The 21,654-nt window shown below is 38.9% G+C and overlaps 1 protein-coding gene across 6 annotated transcripts in view; it reads left to right on the top strand.

The window, feature by feature from the left end:
* EYA1 (EYA transcriptional coactivator and phosphatase 1) overlaps positions 1 to 21,654 on the top strand; it is a 162,621-nt gene that overhangs the window by 3,037 nt on the left and 137,930 nt on the right. For all 6 annotated transcript variants that reach the window (XM_048287012.1, XM_048287013.1, XM_048287016.1 and 3 more), the window contains exon 2: positions 9,107 to 9,214. In XM_048287012.1, the coding sequence (XP_048142969.1) occupies positions 9,182 to 9,214 (33 nt within the window). In that variant the 5' untranslated portion in view covers positions 9,107 to 9,181. The remainder of the gene's footprint in view (positions 1 to 9,106; positions 9,215 to 21,654) is intronic.

Here is a 21,654-nt window from a genome sequence, read left to right as displayed (position 1 = left end):
AGTGTTGTGTGAATAAAATTTTCTATCTTTTAGGTTATATTGTTCTCAAAAGAGTGAAACATTATGTTCAGAATGCTAGTGTAGTTAATTCTTCACCTTTTCCTTTATTATGAAATATTATTTATAATAACTTATATATGACATTATTTGATAAGTGAAACTATTTTTATAATAATTGTAAAAATCATGTTCTGTAGATCATAACCATTGTCTGTTCTGTTTTTCACACTCAATATATTAGTATAGTCAGTAATATGTAACAATAATTAAAGTTTTATCTTGAGCTGTGATGGTGAAAAAGACTGCAAGACTATTAGGATAAGCAAACACTTAAGAAGTGTGGCTGCTGCTAAAGGACAGACTGATTTAATGACTGAACTTCAACTGTGTTTTGCTCTTGTGTGTTTTGGTTTTTTCATAAATGTATATAAAGTTCATTCTCATTGGTAGATACAGTTTGGAGACATGGAGAACTGAAACTAAATACTATTGTTTGACTAGGTGCATTTTTTGCTGACAAAAACACATAATGCATCTTTGTGTAGTTGTGTAAGCAGAACCTATTTATCAAGGTTCCAAATCCTTAAGTTTTCAGTTTTTGTTATTTTAAAAATGATGGGTTACTGAATTAATTTTCATGAAAATGTAGTCTGCACGAAATCAGAGGAGAAGGATGTCATCTGTCAAGCAAAAGATATGACGAAGTTGAACAGAACAACATTATAAAAATATTTTTTAGCATTGTTTTCCAAGGAACTGGGAGTCCTATATATACTCCTACAATAATTTTCTTCTCCTTTCCTGTAGTATTCCAATGTTAATTGTCCAAATTTGGCAACAATTTATTGGTGGGGTTTAATTTCATAAGGAGTGACTGCTGGTTAGAAAAGAGAGAGAGGTCCCAACCAATCCCTCCTTGCTTGACCCACTGACAGTGGGCATGGCCCCACAGGGAGCTGGGCAGTGCCTTCCCTGGGATTACTCCTGAGAGACAAGAGCTTGAGGATGTAGCACAGAAATGTGAAGAAAAGCTGGCATCATTCTTAGGTAAAATCAGTATTGTTTCTGCTTTAAAATTAATTTTCAGTTAGTGAATTGTAGGTATTTCTGATCACCATGGGCCAGGCTTCCAAGGGTATTTAGGTGGCTAAAGGTGCAGCTGGGTCTTTACTGTGATTCACAAGGGTGCTTGCAGTATAAACAAACAGACAAACAAAGAAGTGTGAATGGCTGTAGATGCTTAGGCTGATGTGGTGCCTTTAAATATCCCTTTGGATCTCACACTGACAGATTTGACATTTCAGTGGTACAGCCTTCTGGTTTTCTCAGTCTTAGGACCATTCATGCTGGTTCATTTGGACTTAACAGAGATTGAAGGAGATCCCATTCTCAGACATGAGTCCAAATGGAGAAAATAAACTACTTGCACCTATTAGTGAAACTCACCCCAATTTCCAGTAATTACCTCTACTGCATGAAGAGAAGCAGAAGTATATGTAGATACTGATCTGTTGTAAAGATTGAAAATAAAATGCTTCTTGCGGTATGTGAATGTTGTGACTTACCAGTGAAAATTTTGGTTGATCTCAGGAGATAGGAAGGTTTTCTTATTGTGTGGTGGCTAAAGAAGAAAGCAGCATCCTTAGCCTTACTGATGGTGGTGTGAGGAAGGTCATTGCTATGCACATTGAGCTGGTGGTTGTGAGATCTGTGAGTGGCACTCACATGGAGGCACCAGAGGTGTGCCACACAAGGGCTACATCACTGCGCCCAAGGGCACGGTGAGTCCAGAGGCAGCTGGGGGCTTCTCACAGAGCATGGGACCTCAGCTGACCCTAAGCCAGCACTTGGGTGCCCCTCAGTAGGAGATGCCAAGACTTTGGCCTCTGAGTTTCCTGCTTGAACATTAGCTTTCCGTAGCCAGGATGACTCCCTTGCAGCCGTGCTTTCTGTAACCCATCCTATATGGGTGTATTTTCTCTGCTCTCTGGGATACTGTGGCTTCCACTACTGAAAATACTCCTGGTACTGTTTCTTATTTGAATGCTTTTACCAGCTTGGGGAAAGTCTAGGTTTTAATGAAGGTTGTTACAATTTCAGACTCAAATTTATTGGATTTATTTTAAAAATAAATAAAACTTAAAAAAATTTAGAAAATGAAGACCTTTCACCTGGATAAAAATTACTTTAATTGCTCTGTGTAAACCTTAAAACTTCTACATGTGACCTGTATTAATTATAACTAGCAAACTTTTACCTGTTTGCACTGAATTATGCAGAAGCAGTACAGTTGCTTGTTGTTAGACCACAAACTTTTATAGACTGCATATCTTTTACAAACTACTTTAAAAGCACATGTAAAATAATAAGTAATGCCCTACCTTTAATCTAAATTTATAAAAGGTGTAGAAAGGCTTCTTAAAGCACAAATATAATTGCTGCTCATTAGAAACATTGTACAGAACCACACGGGTTGAAAGAAAGCTTTGTTTGTAAAAGCTTCTTTCCTGAGCTAGGTAAGTATTCCAGTTGCATGTTATGATTCGTAGCTCAGCATTTTTTCTTGTACGTATTTCATATTCTTGATTAACCATGACACTTAGTCTAACGGTGTTAATCTGTGGGTCCCTCCCCACCTTTTGTTGTGTGTTTGACACATAGAAAGCAGAAAACACATTTATTGCTCAAAGAAATTATGACAAAGGAATTGGCTGTTTCATTCTGGTTTTGTTCTTTGTTAATGATACATAAATAAAACCAGGGAAATTCTGACTTTTAGATGATAAAGATCCTATGGAATGCTAAGAGAAGAGCTGTTTAATCCTTATTTGAGGCAAAGTTCACCTTGTAAAATGTAATTTTATTCATTTTTAAAAACAGAATTTTTATGTTTGCACCTTATGAATATTCTTTATTTCCTGTCCTGAACTGTCTGTGTTTTTCTGCTGAACAGTTTCAACCTACATTTCAAATACAAATAAAGTTGATCCCACTGGGTAGTTTAAACATAGTATTAATTTTGTAAGTAATTTAGAAAAGAAATTCTGGCAAGCAAGTAGCCAGTATAATTTTAACATTGTTCTACAGCTTGACTTTTGTTCGCATTTAGTATTCAATGAAAAATATGATCTTTTGCTATGTTTGGAGAGCTCTGCTTTTAGAATAACATTATTGCTTTAAATTTTTATATGTATATGTCTCCCACTTTAGCCTTTTGTGGAGCTTCCTGACTGAGGCACCCTGTTGGGTGTTTGTGTGAGGGAGTTTGAACTTAGAAATCTGCCCATTGCAGGCACCAGGTTTCATACCTGATGCAGATACCAGGTGCATTCTAATTCCAGTTCAAAACCATTCCTGACCACTGGATGCGGGAAGCAACTCAAGGACCTCATCAAGACAGTTTTTGAAACAGTTATATTTTAGGTTTAGATCTTGTAAAAGCAATGGCAAATTATTTACTTCATTTTTTTTCAGTTCTCCAGTCTTACATCATTGCTCTTCTGAGGTGCGCTCTAACTTTTGAACACTACATCGTCAGGCTTCTTTCGCCACCTCAGCAGGGGCTTCTTTGTATTTGACCATCTCTTCCAACACTGGGAGACCAGAGAGTTCTTCTGAGCTTGCTGAAATTAGCAACCAGCAGATTCCCATAAACACATGCTAACATCTTTTACCTTTGTTTGTTTCTTCAGGTAGGACTTTTCTGTTATCCTCACTCCGCTTTCTCCAAATGCCTCAATAACTGTCCTAATCAGGCAGAATCATTTTCTAGGTTGCTTCCACTTGAGGTGAATAGCAAGGAGAGGGGTGAAGAACTGCTCAAGGACCTTATGAGACAAGTCACCAGACAATAAAATGACAAATGAAATTCTGCAGAGATAAATGTGGACTGCTAAGCCTCAGTTAAAATAGTTGTAGCTGTACATGGAAAGTGACTGGCACTGGGCTGACCCTCATCTTTCAGAAATGAGGTTTTGGCATCTAAGAGAATTCCAAGAAAATTTTTTCAGTTCTCAGTAATGCCCCCAAAAGTGAATGTTCAGAACTGCTAGGAACCAAAACAAATCACATAGGCTTCAGGAGGAGAATAGACAAGTACTTGAGAGAGCTGTACTGAGGATTGCTAAACAGATGAACTCCATCTGTCTCAGGAAACCCTCTGAAATGAAATAGCAGGAAACAGGGAAAGTGCTGTGAAAATGGCATATTGCTTGTTCTGTTCTTGCTCTTCTGTGTCCAGTTATGGCTGTTGTTGGAGAAAGCACCAGGAGGATTGTTGGTCTCAGCCAGTATTGTGGCCCTTGTGTTCTCAACACCTTTTTCATGTTAGATTTAATGGTATATGGGAGAAATGGGGCACAAACTCTATTGTTGAGTAGTTCCTTCAAGACGTACTTAGGCCTACAGTGTGATAGCAATTTTATAAATGTCATCAGGATTCAGAAAGTATTACAGATGTATTTCTCAGACTGTCAGTGATGTCATTTGCCTGTGATGTATTTTTTGTGTTCATAGTGCTTCATGTCTACCTTCTTTCTTGCCTCCTTTTGCTCTTGAGTCTCCTCGGTTATTCTGGTCCAACACCCAATGAGTTTCCTGTGTAGGCAGATGAGACCTCATGTTTCCTTACCAGAAACTTAACTCCTCAGTGAAGTTAAAAATGTTAGGGAAATACCATAGTTTAATCTTTAAAATAAAGTTAAAAGTGATTACCTATATAGAAAAAAAAATCTTGATATTTAATTTATATTATTTACTTATAAATAATGAGATTCCTTTGGTGCTAGACCTAGACTTGACAGTGAGTGTAAGTGGCAGGGGTTTTAAACATGCCTGTCCAGGACACCAGAGTGCTTGTTCTATTTTTATATAAAGGAAAGCTTACCAATAAAACTGAAAACTTTCAGCCCCCTCTCCCACAGGTTTACTTCAGCCACAAGTCCCAGCACCCTGTGTATTTCTGCTTGATGGTAGTAGAAAAAAAGATCTGTTGAGACGAACATGGATTTTTATGGGGATGCAGAAGTAGTGACCTACCTCCTGTGGTGTTGTACAGTGTGTTACCTACATGCTGGATGCCCACAGAGCAGTCTGGGGGTTTGCACACCCCCAGAGTCTGTGTCTGGTCTGTGTCAGCGCTGCATTTGGTGTGGGATGCCTTCCAGCAGATGTGCATGTTAGGTCCCACACATCTGGGCACCTATCTGTTTTGCTGGTGTCCCTGAGGCTCACTGGAAGGCAGGATCCTGTATTGCATCTGCAGGCATTCCAGGCTGAATCAGAGGTGGTCTTCAGTCACAGCCCTGGAGTTAATTGTTTATAAAGCTGCTGAAAGGTCCCTACTAAATTTCATTTTTTAAAAATACCTTTCCCTCTTCTGTTTTATTTCCTTCCTCTTTTTTTTTTTCCTCTTTCTTTTTGGTTTTCAGCTGTTACACTTGGCAAGTTTCTTTCACAGCATTTGGAAATAATTGTTTTCTAAATGCTACCCAGGTTATCTGCCAAATTTAACACCTTAAAAGGAAGCGGGGGTGGGGGACGAGAGACCTACCTGGGAATGGAGCAAATGTAGTGAGTCTTTAGAAAGTGCTAAAAAGGAAACTTCCCAAATATAGCACCTAAAATCAAAACCATCGAGTTCCCTCACATCAACTGTAAAATACCACGTGCTATCATCCAAAAAAAAAAAAAACCATTTCGCCCAGCCTCATAACCTCTTTTTTTATTTTCTCTACCAAAAGATAAAGCACGTGTGGCTTTTTGGTTTTTTTTTCTTCTAACAAATGTGTATAGTTTGGGGAGATACAGTTTTTTCATGGTGTTACTAGAAAAATCCTACCAGTCCCTGAGAAAGCATAAAAAAATAAGAGCAGAGCAGAAACCACTGATGGCACTCAGAATGACCTATCTTGGAGACTTTGCAATGGCCTAATTAGCTGTGGGGTTGTAAGACAGGATTGATTTTGCTGGTAGCACAGGAACAGGATAAAAAGTTTAATTCCTCTCCTTGGTGATGGAAGGGGTAGGGTAGCCCAAGGTATTTTTATGCTGTTGTTAGTGCCATTTCTGATCACTGTGAATTTCCTCAGGGGCTCAGTGCAGCTGAAGGTGTGTTACAACAGCCCTGGGACAGCTCCAAGATGTGGATTAGTGGCAGTGTAGGTCTTGCATGGGAAATGCACAGCTTTTATGAACAGCTTGGCAAGCCTAAGGAATCAGGCTCCTTGTCCTTAAATGTAGGTGTCCAGGTGCCAGGGCTCAGCCATGGACAGTTACATTTTGGTCACCCTTGCATTTGGTACTCTTTGTGCAGGAGGTCAGCCTGCACTGGTACCTTCCATCCCTAGAGATTATTTCTCAGGGGCTGTTTCTAACATCTGCTTCCTGGGTTGCCAGGCTTTCAGGTGGGTCCTCAGGTGGGGACAGCGCTTCCACGGCAAGGAGCTTGTGGAAGCTCCTGCCGCCTCCGCAGCGTGGCTGGGAGGGGCTGGCAGCCGCCCTGTGCCTGGCGGCAAAGACACGCTCAGATCCTTGTGCGTGGGGAACATTGCACGGCGTTGGGTAGCGTTTCAGAAAGCAGGGAATAAAAATGCCCCATAACCACTTTCTGGACTTCTTTGTGGGTTTTTTAAATTCCCTTTAAAATGGTAATAGCTGTTTGGAAAGAGGACTGCCGGTTATCTGCCTGGTACAATAGTACTTCCTTAGCTGGTGGGACTTTTAATACTGTCTTGTATTTAACAGTAATAATATTGAACCAAGCAAATGACTTCTAAAGTAGTAGAGAGAAATAAAAGGTGATATATACTTTCATGACTTCCCTTCAATTTAGATCTTGCCTTTTTCAATAATTTGAGTTTTTGTTCTACTCATATTCAATGGCACATTTTGGATATAACAATTTCTCTGTAATGGATACTCTGTGTAATTTAGATGTATTTTTTGATACATTAACAACTCAAAGGAATTTAATTGGTTTTTGTAAAGCTTTACTAGAAGTTAAAAATAACCTAAGATGACAATTAGAATAACTAAGTTGCTCTTGTTTAAAAGTTGAATTTTTCAAAATTAAAATTACTTAATTATATTGTACATCAGCTGTTCTGTATTAACATCTAAGCCCTCATGTTACTGTGGCTTGCTTTGGCTGCCAGAGGTCTCTGATGTCTTCTGAGAAAGACAAGTCTTTGCCCCTAGCAGTGTGGGTGGGTATATACAGGAGCTTTTTGTTAACCTCTTTTGCAGTGACATGAAGCGCAGCATATGTCAGAGCAGAAATTCAAGAGTAGGCTCTTTTAACACTGGTGTGTTACAGGAATCTTTTCCAGAGAGAGAAAATATTTGCTGCAGCAGCTCCTGCAAGTTAGGTTGCCTAATTACTGTTGAACTATAATACACACTAAAATGTATATGCTTTTTCCTTCTGGGCTTCAACAGAAAATTACCAGTCTTGGTAAAGTTTTCTTTCCATTAGTAAAGAGAGCACTGCTGATCTGAAAATCCATCAGGTCATCCATACCAGCATTACATCAATTGACTTTTGAATATTTTTCCATTAGAAAAGGCTCCATTTTTATTCCCTCGCTGAAGTGGCAGACTTTCAGTTTGTGCGGTTTTTCCATTTATTGAATTTTGCAATAAAAGAGTTTTTGAAACAGATGTCAGTCATTGCTTAGGAGTGGGGCATTGTTAGAGAGCTGTTTTCTAACCTTTTTTTTTAAGTTAGAAGAAATTCTTGTCCTTCCCCTCCCTAACTTTAATTGTCACTCTTTAAAGCCATGAATAATTTTCTAACCTATAATCAGGTGTCAGAACAAATATAAGCACCAAACCCTGATTTCATAGAAATATTGCAGATTGACCATTGTTCTCAGCAGGAGCAGGATTGGATTTTATCTCTCAATTGTAAACCAGAAAGAAGGGAGTGGATGCATTGCAGAAGCATGGTTCATATTAGCATCTTCCTTAGGGTGTGGAGTGGACCTATTAACACTTTCTTAAGGCTTAGTTTTTATAGAAGGAGCCAAATGTGTGCAGTGAGTAGTGTCCAAAAAACAGGGTTCAAAGGGATTTTTTAATTTTCTTGATAGTCTTATCCAGGTAGAAAGATAAAGAATAAGATTTTAGGTTTTGATTCTAAATTATGTGTTTCTTATGCAGAGTGGTCTTAGGACAAACTGAATATCTTCAGACCATATCTTCACCTGTCACAGAAGAACAAAGTGCTATTCACATTTCTGTGTATATAACATATGTGTGTATATATATACATACACTTAATCAGATTCTCATTTTTATTCTTTATTGACAGCATTTTCTTCATGTATTTTTAAAAAAGCACTAATTTTTCTAATGAGGATTTTAGCTGGGTTTGTTTAAATTACACCAATCAATAATTCTGAATTTTAAGAAGTTTGCGGCATTTTATTCTAAAGAAAATTGTCCATGGAAGGAAACCAATTTTTGTGTTGATATCTGTTTGGGAGGGTAAGCCTTTGTTGTTTCATCTTGGTACTTCACTGTTACTTTTAACATCAAAGAACACCCTTTCTGAAGGTGAGAGAACACAAAGCATCCCATATTTATAATTTATGGGGCCTAGGACTGTGACGTAATGTAAACTTGAAGAGATTTAGTATAAAAATATCCTTAGCTTGAGGGCAATGTTTGAAAACTTTGTGGATTTTCTTTTTTATCCTGGCTCAGTCTACAATCATATTTCTTTGCTATTATTTCCTCTTAGCATTAAAGTACGATTGACATTGATAGATATCAGGGGAAGGCTGAGCTTCCTAAAGAAAAAAAAAAAAAGAAGAAGAGATGTGTTGTTGGCACAGAAATAGTGACGGTAGAAGAGTTCCTGGCTGCCTTTTATTCTGCATACAGTGAGCACAACGGGACTCTCGCTGCCTGCTTTTGGCTTGTGGGGATTTGCAATAAACAGCTCAGATATGTGTTTATTTTCAAGACTGATTCAATTCTTCAAAGACAGCTGCTCCCAACTTGTGAATACTTGTTAGTTACTGGAAAGTTGCAGAAGTGAAGATCAGCTCCTAGTTTCATGCCAACAAATTAATCCGACGATGTGGTATTGTCTTTTCCACAGGTGTGTGTGTACTGGGACTGTCTGAACCTCCCTGTAAGTAATAGCCCATATATAATTTGGAAGGAGAAATCTTCAATGGAAGACCCCGAGGGAATAAATGGGAAGTCTGTAAGTAAACAACTTGTCAGCCCTGAGAAAAAAGTTGCAGTTTTTAAAGTAGCAATTATTTTTGTGGCAACCAAGCGAGTGAAAGTCTTAGAGAGCTACATGCACTTTTAGTGATTGGAAGAAACAGTGAGTGATGAAATTAACTGAGAGATGGAGGCTTATGCTAATGCTACAGAAAATTAAGTATAGCTTTAAAAATATTTGTCTTCAGTGATTCATATTTAAAAAATGACAGTTGTTGCTTTCTCTAAGAAATATTTGGCCTGCTGCATTTATGTTGTTAATATTTTTGTCTGCTAGAGAGTTTTCATCCCATTATTTGAAGTTATTTCTCTTTGCCTGTGTGAATATATGCAAATACTGCTTCTGGGAGAGACGAGTGCAACAGTGGCAAAAAATGTAGTACGTTACTGTTTCTTGTAAATGTCTGCTTACAGAGTCACAATAGTAAGAAATTTTGCAAATTATCAGGTACAATTAAGAATGTTTCATGCATGGTCATATGATTAGTTGTGTGTTTTGGATTTGTTACTTTAGTTTGTGACATCATTCTTGGCACTCAGTGAAATTTGAAATGCTACATATATGTTTTTATTCTGAATTGTTTAACAGAAACTGTGCATATTGAAATTGCCTTATTTTTTCCAGTTGTAAAATAAGTCCAAAAACTATTATTTAGTAAATTTAATTAGATTTATTTCCTGCATTTTTTCTGATGTGTTTATTTTCTACATTTGACAGTACTCTCTGTATTATCTCTCACTATTCCCTTTGTATTCTATGTTCCTGTATCCAGTTTCCCTGATGCTTCCATTAGGTTTTCATGTAGCAACAGAGTAGGAAAAGCCAAGCCCCTTAACAATAAGCCTGTTGTGTTGTGTGTTTTTGTTACACTTCATGTGTAGTGTAATTTTTGCTGTCTGAAGCAATATGGCTTTGATTATTTTCCAATGTTCATTTGTTCCACAGTCTTGTCTCTATGTGTACATTTGGGGATTTATCCATCGCTGGTACCACCACGTGTGGACAGGACCAGTTAACTCTTAGGGAAGTGAGTGGCCATGGTTACCAACAGGCACTAAACAGGGATGGTCCTGTTTGCAGTTGCAGTGCCAGAGCTTTCAGCACCACCCAAGCTCCTCGTTCTGTTTGGAGTCAGGCTTTCCTCCATGCATGAAAAGCCTTTCCCTGATGCTGTCAAGATTTTCTGTGGCTTCCACTGCAATACTTCCCCTCTGTGTGCCCGGCATAGCCTGGGCTTCGTGTGCTGTGGAGGGTTTGGGCTGGGTAATTGTATGCTGAATCTGTATGTAATGACAAATGTAACTGTCACTTAACATAACAGGAGTGTTAAGGGAAATATTTGTTCATGGTTTGGCACCACCAGCACTCCTGTTGGGGTTATTCATTCCATTCCTTCTTTTCACCACTTAGTCCAGAGAGCCTGTAAAACACTTTGTCTGCTCAGAGTTTCCCTTCGCATTACCCAAGTGGGTGGTAGTTGTTCATGCTATCAGGATTATCAAAATCTAAACCAGTAACTGCTGAATAGACCCACTGCACTGACCAGCACTCAGGCTTCTGTAAACGAGGACTGAAACTCCCAAAGGTACATAGCACAGGTCAGGGTGTAACTCTTCTGATTGCAGTGTCATTGGAGAGTTTAAAATTGGGGTGTTAAACCCTGGAATCAGATCCTTCAATTAGGTCTCACTAGAAGTCATTCATAACTGGACAGGCTGCTGTGTTTGCAACAGCCAGTTGACCAACAGGGAGATTTCCTAAAAGCAGTAGTCAGAAGGCAAAATAGTCTCAGTGAAAATAAAAATGACGGCATGAACAGTGTTTGTGTTTATTTTGCTCTGTGTGTGTGCGTAGAAAGAGAGAGAGAGTGAGGGATAGATTAGCACTCTGTAATTAGAAACCAGAAACCAAAACCTGTTTGGGATTTAAGATCTCAAGCACATGTAGTGATTTCAAAAACCTGGTGCTGGTCCATAGGAAAAGGGGGAAACTTCCCTACAAATACCAGTTGAAAGGTAATTTAATTTTGCAACTGGACAATGCAAACTGTGTGGTGGAAGCAATTTCAGGTACATGTGGATAAGGGAGGAGCTTTATCAACAAGTGAGAAATGAAGCTGGATAATGTTTTAGGGAGAGATGGACAACAGAGAAAGTACCAAGAGAAGGACAAAGTAAAGGAAAATGAAAAAAAGTTATCAGACAACAGTATGAGAGAGTAGATGAGTACTTTGCCACTGTCTTTGGCCAAGATTTCTCTTTAGAGGAAGAGGATGATGTTGCAGGTAGGAATACAGCCTGTCAGTGTTGCCATGTACAGAGGATACTGTAATAAGGCCAGTAAACTCACTTTTGCACTTCTGTTACACTTCTGTTACACTCACACAGCGAGAGAGTATTGTAGCCATTTCCTAACCAAAAAGTGGTTCTAATGGTACTGTCACTTGCTTGGTTCGCAGTCTGTAGGAAACGAATTTCAACCCTGGGCTTGCAAACTTGAACTTTACGTCTACCCCTGCCTTGCCTTTAATAGGTGCTTGAGAAAGAAGCACAACATAAGCTAGACTCTGTCTAGCTGAGGCCAGCTAGACAGAGGATATCAGTGTATTATCCTATCTGAAAATTTCACTGAAGTTCTGTTTCTTTCTTTCCATGTCCAAAAAAGACTTTGAAGCTTGCTTGCTAATGGTACATGCATCTATCAAAGATGGTTCACTCATGTTTTATCAAGCTAAAACAAATGGTTGAGGTTTTTTAATTCGTATTTTCTTCACCATCCTGAGGGGGCTTTTCTGCCTGCTAGTCATTTGCAGCAAGTCCCACTGCTCAAATATACTTGAGAAATAAAAAAATAACCTCTTGTTTTAATTATTTTTGAGATGAAAATGTCATTTTGGATGTTACAGAAATTCTGATTGTAAGGAGACTGGGAATGGGTAACAGTACATCTTATACCAAATTGATTTCAAAAAATTATGCAAAATTATCATGGCTTATATTTGTGGTAGGCCAAATCTACCAGTTCCAAACTTGGCATTGGCATGAATCCATTGCCCTAGAAACCTTCTAGAAGCCCTAAAACCATGACAAACACTGATAAGATTCAACTTGATAACCCAGGTGGTTAGAGGTACCCTGATGATGACTTCTAAAAAAACCCTTAAAACGGGCAGTGTAGAGGTCAGCAGGTATTTTATTTCATTTGATTTGCCTGTGATTTTTTTTTTAAGAAATGCATGAGGTTTATTTATTTGCAAAACTCAGCACAAGAAAATTTTCACCACTAAGTATTGGCATGTTTTCAGCAATTACGATGCCCTCTGGGGATATTTTGGAGGGCGTTTCTTCCATAACTCTCTCTCTGGTAGCGATATTAAGTTATTATATAGCATAAAATAATTTTCATTCCTACCCTGTCCAGGCTCATAATTGAAAATTCTCATTGCAAAATTGTGCACCAAGAAGTATTTTCAGCATGGAGTATTTTTGATGATGGAGTTTGCCCATCTGGAAAACAGAGCGAAGACTCTGAGGCCCTCAGCAGTCAAGTTAGATCCAAACAGTGTGTGCCCAATGAGCCAAAAAAGGAGGTGCTCTTGGTCCACTCCAGCAGTTAATCTTCTCTGATTCCCCCCACAGCCCCCAAACCTCAGCTTTCAGTCAGTGCTCTGGGCAGCCTGGCTGCATATTTCCAACTTCTTTCTCCTCCCTGCTGCTCTCTGGACACTTCTCTCCTGCGAAGCCCGTGCCACGTACCAGAGAGTGGCACTTTGCACCGAAAATTCACCTCATACCTCTGCTAGTGGAAAGACACAGAGCAAGTAGTTGGTTTCAGCAAGAAAGGGGGAGGGGAAAATAAAAACCCAAACCAAAAACATCCAGCACCTGGCTGCAGCAAAATAATGAATTTTGCAGCAAACATGCGAGATTCTGTGGAATCTTGGAAAAATGCCAGACTCCACGACCACAGAAATGCTGAGTCCATGGGGCCCAGAGAGAGATGGCTGGGGCAGTTCACATCTCTCTGTCTTTGTTTCAAGCTCCTTGCAGTCTTACTGAGGCATCAGATTACACTCTCTTCACATTTTCAAGGTTATCTTCACTACCAGAAGGGCTAGAAAGTTCATTTTGTTTCAAGGCGAGCCAGGATCCGGCAGCACAACTCTCAAGCGGTTTCAGAGGCCACTGCCGCGGTGGTGGCATGGCTGTGCCTGAGGGCATGGCTGGTGACAGCCAGACGTGACCTCCAGATTTGAACAGCATCATCAATGACATGTTTGTCGTGCTCACTCACATTACCTGTTTGTCACATTAGGGAACAAAGTCTATGAGGAAGAAGGGTGAAAATATAAGTATTTTACCTTTGGTTGAAAACTTACAGCATTGTCACTGTGAAAGTCATGCATGTGCTGCCTAGTTTTTCTCAAAGACTGGCACAGCACTGTTCTCCCTTCTTCGTTCCCCTCCTGTTTTGAAGAAATGTGTGACACACTTCCTTTTTGGAAAGCTCTGCAAGGCAATAACCAGCAAGCGCCCTGCAATTGCAATCTGTAACTGAGCCTATAAAATGTAATCGCCTGCACCCTTCCCACTCCCCTTCCCCTCTCTATCTGCAATTGGTAGAATATTGGAAACATAAGCCACAAAACCCACTTATTACGCTCAGTAAGTGTCAAAAAGAATGAACAGCCGGAACTAGCTGATGTATTTAAGTTCCCCAAATTGAAATGAGCTGCTGCTAGGCCATCTATAGCAGCTGCTCAATCAGTAACTATTGATAGAATTTTTTTCTTTCAAAACATTTTAGTGAAAATACTCCTGAAAGTTGTAAGCTGTTTGTGGACAGTTTGAAAACATTGTTCACTAGAAGCTCTTCATTCATCTGGGTTTGCAGTAACACCACGGAGGAATTCTTGTCACTTAAAATGTACTTTTCCTAATTGGTGGCAGAAATCCTACAGTGCCATAGGCAGTGGTGCTTGCAGCACTGACAGAGGTACTGCTACCCACAGCTTGTAGTGCTGGGCAAATTCCTCAGGGTCACAGAGGCCTTGTAGGGGTTTCATTGGGGTCCGTCACCAGATACCACCACTTATCTTGGTTACAAATCCTTGTTTCCTTTAGAGGGGTGGAGCATTTGCTTTGTTATGGCATGAGGCATTTTTAGATGACTTGTAAAAGTGGGTATATAAGGAATACACGGTCCATCTGACTTTTTCCACCCCCTGTGTGCAACTGTTCAGCGTGGAGTCTCTTTTTGGAAGTCTTGATGAAGTGTAGCTTAGTCCTTAACAGTAAAAAGCAAACTGCCAGTGAAGTTTATTTTCTTTTTTACTAGGTTTTCTGGACCATTGTTCCGCTCAAGGAGCCATGTTTGTTAGTTTTGGCTCTCTGACTTCTCTTCCTTAAGGATAAACTCTCCTTAGGCAGTTGTACAACTGTGCACTAAAAGACTGCATAGCAGTTTATTCACAGCCCAAGCTCCAGCGGAATTCAACTGTGTGACTTCCTGGCTTAAGCAGGGGTGCATCCGTAATGTAAATACCTAATTGATTCTGTGGAAAATCAGGAGGTTTTTTGTTTGTTCTTGTAAAAGATTCCTGCGGGAAGCTTAACTTTAAAGTTGGCATCCAGCCTTCTCTGCTGTGACTCGGATACTGATCTGATTTTGTGCTTTCATGGACATTTTTATATTTGAAAATTTTTAATTCAACATTAGCTTTGCTTACAAGCTACAGAGCAGAATAAAATCTCATTACAAACATTGTAGTATTAGATTTTATCACCATTTATTTCTTCTCGTCTGCCCAGGGATTTCTACATGTTCGGTAGAACTAATTTGCAGTCAGACACTGAGGTCTTCTAGAAGGCCAGCAGGCTCCACAAACTAATTTATCCAAATAACCAATCCCTCATAGGCCAACCATAGAAGGACACCAAAATGGCCTAAGCAGGCAAAGCCCCCTTTTGAAGTCTGGAATGTTTTGACTGACTTGAAACAGGCGGCAGGAATGAAGGGATAATTTTCAGTGACCCATGGGACTTTTTTGCCATTTTCAAATATTAGGTAAAACAAAGAGAAATTGCTTGTTCTAATTTAGAAAGACTTAGCAATCCGGAAGGTAACCAGACTCAGAATTGAGTACTAAGGTATAGAGCTGAAGTTTACTTAATGCACTGAAGGTTTGCATCTGGGTATATGGTATTTACACACCCACACATACACAGGCTGCTTTACTTATACATGCACATACTTAAACTGTTTTTTGAATTTCACTTCTATTAAAAAAATTCAGTACAAAGTATATTTATGCAATATTAAATGAACTACCTGAAATGCTGTTTTTAAGATACTGTTTTTCTCAAAACAATAATTTCTAATTGTAAGGATGTGTTTCTGTTGCTGCTTCAAAAGCTGGGATAGTCACTCAGATGCCAAGACTTTCATGGCATACCTGTTTTCTTCCATCCCCTGTCCTGGCGCCGTTTGAGTAAATGTGGAAATTAATAAAATTTTAAGTGGGTTTTCTAGTCTAAAGTACTCTTGCAGTATTTTGATGCATACATAAACCCACAATTTTCTATGAATACTTCTAGGGAGAAAGAGAGAATGTGAATATTTAGAAATAAAATTAAAACTTTACAGATCAGGTATTTCATGTTCAGCTGCTTGAATGTGTATCTTAAAGACAGTGTGGAGCAATCCCATGGATTTCAGCAGCTTTTTTAGAGACATGCTCTTGTAAATTTTGTCTCAAGTTTACCGTGCATATTTATGTGATAGGTTGAAGCCTGTATTTAGCAACACTAATGACACAGTCCAGCACTCAGCTTCATCTCCATGACGTTGACTCACAGGTAAGTTGGAGCTTCCCAGCAGAAGAAATGTTGTCTGTAAGAAGGATCAGTAAACCAGAAGTGAAGATGCTCTACCTGTGCTTAATAGAACTATGTTTCCCTAAAACAGTATTTTGATGAGGATTTTGGTCACCAGCTCACCCTTTTCCTTCTGACATCTTTGCACAGAGCATTGCTGTGCAGCTCACGTGTGTCCTGATAACTGTATGGATAGCAATGTCAGGAGATGGGAGGTTCAGGTTGGCACTTAAATATTTTTGGTACTGGGTTGGGCTGTAGCTATCACTGGTATCGCTCCTACGTACACAACAAACTCCTAGTTTTAGTTTATTTTACATGGGATATTGAAATATAAGTTCCTCCCAGTTTCAGATTTCTCTGAAATATTCATTCTTACCTTGTTCTATGGTAATAGAAAATACAGTAGAATGACAAATAAATCCTGTTTAAGTACAGTTTTCAGTCCTGTATATACTGACCTCAGATTAGTGGAAACATGATGTTTAAATTAATGTTATTTTGGTGTGAGTGTATATATGTGTGTCTGTGTGTGTCTGTGTGCATGGAATGTATTAGATTAAATTAAGTTATGTTCCAGCTTTTACTTGAGGAATATAATTTTGTTAGTAGTTAATAATGTTAATGCCATGATTTTCTCATATTTTGTTTACATATATGGCTACAGTAAAATCAAATTATATTTGCTGGGGGTAAGATTAGTCAGTCAAGGAGCTGTTTACAACAGGAGAAATTAAAATTCAGACTTGGTAGGAAAGAGATTCTTCTCTGTTTCGGTCTGCCTTGCTGTAGCTGTACTGTCTAGACTGTCCTGGAAGTCACAGACTCAGTGGTCTCGTGGTCCGTGCGCAGCACAGCAGCAGAGCCTGGCAGTGAGTAGAAAGCTTCATAGGGCTTTCTCATCAATCACATAGAATTTGTCATTTCAACATTTTTGGCATTCAAAGCCTTATATTCTGCCACCACCATTCACATAGAGTGGACTTTCCATTGTACTGACAATGCACCTCTACAACTGTGCAGTGCAGCAGATGGGAGAAAATTTCTTCCCAGCTCCTATGGAGACCAGCTCCTACCCCAAAGCGCATTATAATTTACAGAGCTGTAAATGCTGTTAATGGTCATGAGTCAATGAATGAAATTGCTTGATGATAAAAAAAAAGTTTTTATCATTTTTCTCATTCTATTTTAAAAGAAGCAAGTAGGAGAGTAAGTAATTTCAGACTCACTTTCATACTTTCCTTATGCTGCGGAGTAATTTTAAAATATAATCTAAGTGTTGCATTTGGGCAAAATGAATGGGAATTGCAAGAGTGAGAGCTTTTAGAGTGAGCACTGCTTGGGTGCTTGTAGATTCAGGCATTTTGTCTTGCTGAATGTGTGTTTAGTAGTGTAGATATTTTTAGAAAGTAAGCATGATCTATTTTTTATTTTATTTTTATTCTTAATAATTGGACATATTTTTCATGTTTGACCACCCTTTTAGTCCTGTAAATAATTTAAAAGATCTAAAAGTATCTCAGTATTCAGAATCAACTAGTTAAATGCTTATATGCCTGGCTTTCACCTTCAGTTATATGTACATGAAGAAAGAATCTAAATTTAGGTTCCACTGTTCCTCTTCTATTTTTCTACTCTAGTTCAAAGCATTAGTTTTTGGGGAACAAGCAAGGTGTATTTAGTGGTAGGCTGATGGGTACCTCAGATCTTTGTCCTTTGCAACAATACTTTGAAGAGGCACAAGGTGCAAGATCTATGTTATGTTTTTCTCTGTTTTTTGCAAGGCATTGTAAAAGCTAAGTGGCACATCAAGCAGGTTTATATAGTGCAGACACTGCATAAATCCTCTGCTCAGTCCCTGTAAGGGCTGTATGCTGCCATTATGCTTTCTATAAACAGAAGACAAGTGCACTGCCAAATCCTTGCAGTGCTGGACATCAGCTCTTTCTGTCCTTAGCTTGTCTTGTTTGTTGATGCTCAAAGACTGTCTTATTTGCCAGTATTGCATCCGCTTTTGATCATCAGGAGCAAAGGGTATCTTGCACTTCTTGGTAGCTTGGAATCTCCATCTTTGCAATTTCATCTCCATCTGCAGAGTTTTAATGAAATAATTACCTCTGATGAGTGTAATTAATTCGAAAGTATTTTGGTCTGACTAGTGAGACTTAAAGAAAAAAACTACTCAGAAGCAAACACCTTCAGGACTAGACAGAAAAACAAGAGCCTCATATGACAGCTGAAGAACCTCAGAGTGGGACTAGCAGAGAAGAGCAAGAGGTAAGTGCGTGCCACCAGCTTGGAATAGACAACATAACCTAGCCTGGTGTTCTGTGTCTAACAGGGACTGGCAGCAGACAGTTAATGAGAGTAGGAAAAAGAGAGCAAATCCTGCTTTTGAGAGGATGGAAGATACATCCAAAACATTGTGTTTAATGCTGTCATTCATAAACTTGCTTTTGGACATGTGTGTGCTTTGATTCTCTGTAGTGATGGGTTCCACAAGTTAATTATGCCTTTTCAAAGAAAGTGGTTTTGGTTTTTTATGCTTGCTGCGTAATAACTTCAGCAAAACCATGGGGTTGTTAGGTTTTCCTGACATGAGAAATAATGACGTGTCAATCTCTGTTCACTTCCTGCAGTCTCTTTCCTGATTTGGTAAAATTCTGTTGTTTTCATGACACAAAGGTGTCTCTTCCAAGTTGTTTTTTCCTGAGGCTGCTGCTGAGCTTTGTGTGAGAGACTCAAAATGTGAGCACTCTGGCTTTATGATGTTTTCTGTTTTACTCTGTGTTTCCTTCCTAATAATTTTAAACGCAACATCCACCCTTTTGACTTCCATTGGCCACTGAGGCACTGTTTTCAGAAAATTATTGGCAACAACTGCAAGATCTCTTCCTTGGGAACAGTAGATAATTTAGCACTTATCCTTGTCCATTCTCAGTTTGAGTTGTCTTTTATTTTGCATTTATCAACACAGAATTTCACCAGCTTTTGTCATGTGTAGTCACCATGAAAGCAGTTTTCTGTAGGCAGTTTTACTTTGAGCTGACCTGAATCATTTAGCAAGTTTATAACCTTGCTGTTTGTCATCTTTTCCAGGGTATTTATGTTTAATGGAGCAGGTCATTTTGGAATTCCACTAGTAACATTGTGAAAACTGCCCACTTACTCTGTTCCATCCTTTAAATAGTAATTCATGACAGACCTTTTATTTTACTATATGACAAATAGTTTAAGAGCTTTTGGCTTGTGAGAGCTTTTTAGAAACCTAAATATACTACATTAACCAAATCATCCTTATCCAAATAATTGTTAACTCCTTACAGAAACGCAAGTAATCTTGAAGTTATGACTTCTCTTTACAAAGCCATGCTTTCTCTTCCCCATTACATCATATTCCCATGTGCCTACCAATTCTCTTGTTTATTATAGCAGCTGATTTGATCATGCTTCCATTGTTTTAGAGCTCTCCAGTGAACTCTGGAATCTGGCTGTTTTGTGTCTCTTCATTTTGTTAATCTTTCCCAAAGCTTCTGCTGATACTTTGTTTCAGAGCTGTCAAGGTCTTCTCTTCTTGTATAGTGAGCATCATGCAAATAATTTATTTAGCTATTTCTGCAATGGTCTCGTATTGACTGAATTTTCCTTTGTTACCATGGTTGAATTTTGGCTTTTTGCATGTTTTTCATTAAGTGTTTATATTAATCTGAGACAATAACAATGGTTCTTCGGGGTTGGGGTATTTTTTGGCCTGTGTTTTCCTAGGTTTGCATTTGAATCTATGGAACATGAGCACTTTTCCAGTTTCAGGTATTTAACTGTAGTGTGTGGCACTCAGCTTGTGTAATGTCTCTGACGGACATTCAGAACCTTTCTCACTGAATCTATTCAGTTTTTTAAAAATGGCTTTGAAGCTGAAACTGTTTATGAATTTGTGTTGAAATAGTTTTCACCAAAAAGCCACAGAAACTGGGGGCACTGGCATCAGTCGCAAATCAGGAAGATGTGATTCCACCCCTTCTTCACTCTGTTCTCTGGTGATGGTGCTTTGGGCTGTCTGCCCATGACAGACAGCTTGGGTTGGAGCAGAGAGCTGAATGAACACGCCGCCCTTGTGATCAAGTGTTCTACCCACTTGGCTACAGGTGAGCAACTTCTTCCAGACAAACAAGAGGGATGGTGCTTTCCTGGAGGAGAAGTTTGAATTCTAACCCTAATCAGGCAGAAGTGTGATTTAATCTCCCTTTTGCATTCTTTGGCATGTAAAATGGTCAGGGTTCTAGGAAACACCTGCCCCAGCCACCTGCCCCCTCTTTCTGTTGTCATCCAATCTTTTTGTTAAAAGCTCTGTTTCCAAAACTTTCTTCTTCCCTTGCTAGTAAAATTTCTGGATAGTTCTGGATCTGGAGAGATTTATGGTCTGACTCAAAAGGGCTAGACAGGTTTTGAGAGAGTGGGGACATAACCTTCCAGCAAAACTTGCGTCATGGCAGTATATATTGCTTTCTTTTTGGAACCAAGAAAAGATAAGGCTGGGAAACATTCAATTATTTATGTCATATTATTTTAAGGTTAATTAGTAGCTTTGTGAGTTTCAAAAAATATATAACATATCCTTTATTTCTAGAGGTAGATCAAAGACCCATTCTGGCAGGTGGCACAGAGAGAGGAAAGAGAAAAGCAAGCTGTCACTTAAATTACATGCAACATATGATGGAAGAGTAAATTTTAGAGTTGTAAGCCCATCTGTTCTAAAAGCAAATTCTGAGTTGAATTACTTATTTTTTTAAATATTCTATTTTTTTAAATGAAAAATTAATTTATTCAATACCCTTAATAAGTAAGTCAGTGACTATTTTTTCTTGTCTTTTAGTTGAACAGATGCACTATTTGAAGATTGGCTCTTATACAGAGCTTTGTTCCTGTTGTTAAAGATCAGTAAGCAGTCAGATCTATTGACTCTCAGGCCTCAGGTAGTTTAGCACCCCTGGTTTCAGTGGGCACTTGCAGCCAGTGCCTGCTGCAATGTTGCTGGATAAATCTTAGAGCTTGGGACTGAAAAGACAGTCTGCATCATCACTCTGACGCACTGTGGCTAAACCCTGAGTAAGTCAGTTGGAGTGCAAAGTGTGTGGTTCTTCTCTTACCTTGTGCTCTTTTCTTTCTCCACTTTATTCCTCCTCTTTCCCATCTCTGTTGCCTTCTGTTCAAGAAAAGCGTGTCCTAATTAACATGTGTGATTCCTCTAGCATGTGAGTTGTGGATCCTCAGCTGGCAAAGGTGCTAAAACCTAAGCCTTACGCTGTCTGGACTAGCATAGTTTGGTAGATCTGAGAACAACTGGTAAGATCATGAGCCCAACTTGGTCAATATATTACAATTAAAGGTATGCAGGAGACAGAAGCTGTTTTTACTTTAATTATACCTCCTTCTGCTTTTGGGGTTTTTTTTCTTCAATTACAAAAAACTGGGTACCAGAAAAACAGCAGCTCCAATTATCTTTTCTGTTTCTTCCTAGGCTTCTTCCACGGAAGATTTAAT

This window comes from Corvus hawaiiensis, chromosome 26, assembly GCF_020740725.1.
Source record: "Corvus hawaiiensis isolate bCorHaw1 chromosome 26, bCorHaw1.pri.cur, whole genome shotgun sequence".
NCBI classification, from domain to species: Eukaryota; Metazoa; Chordata; class Aves; order Passeriformes; family Corvidae; genus Corvus; species Corvus hawaiiensis.
The sequence above is the reverse complement of the archived record's forward strand: the minus strand, read 5'-3'. Positions and strand labels throughout refer to the sequence as shown.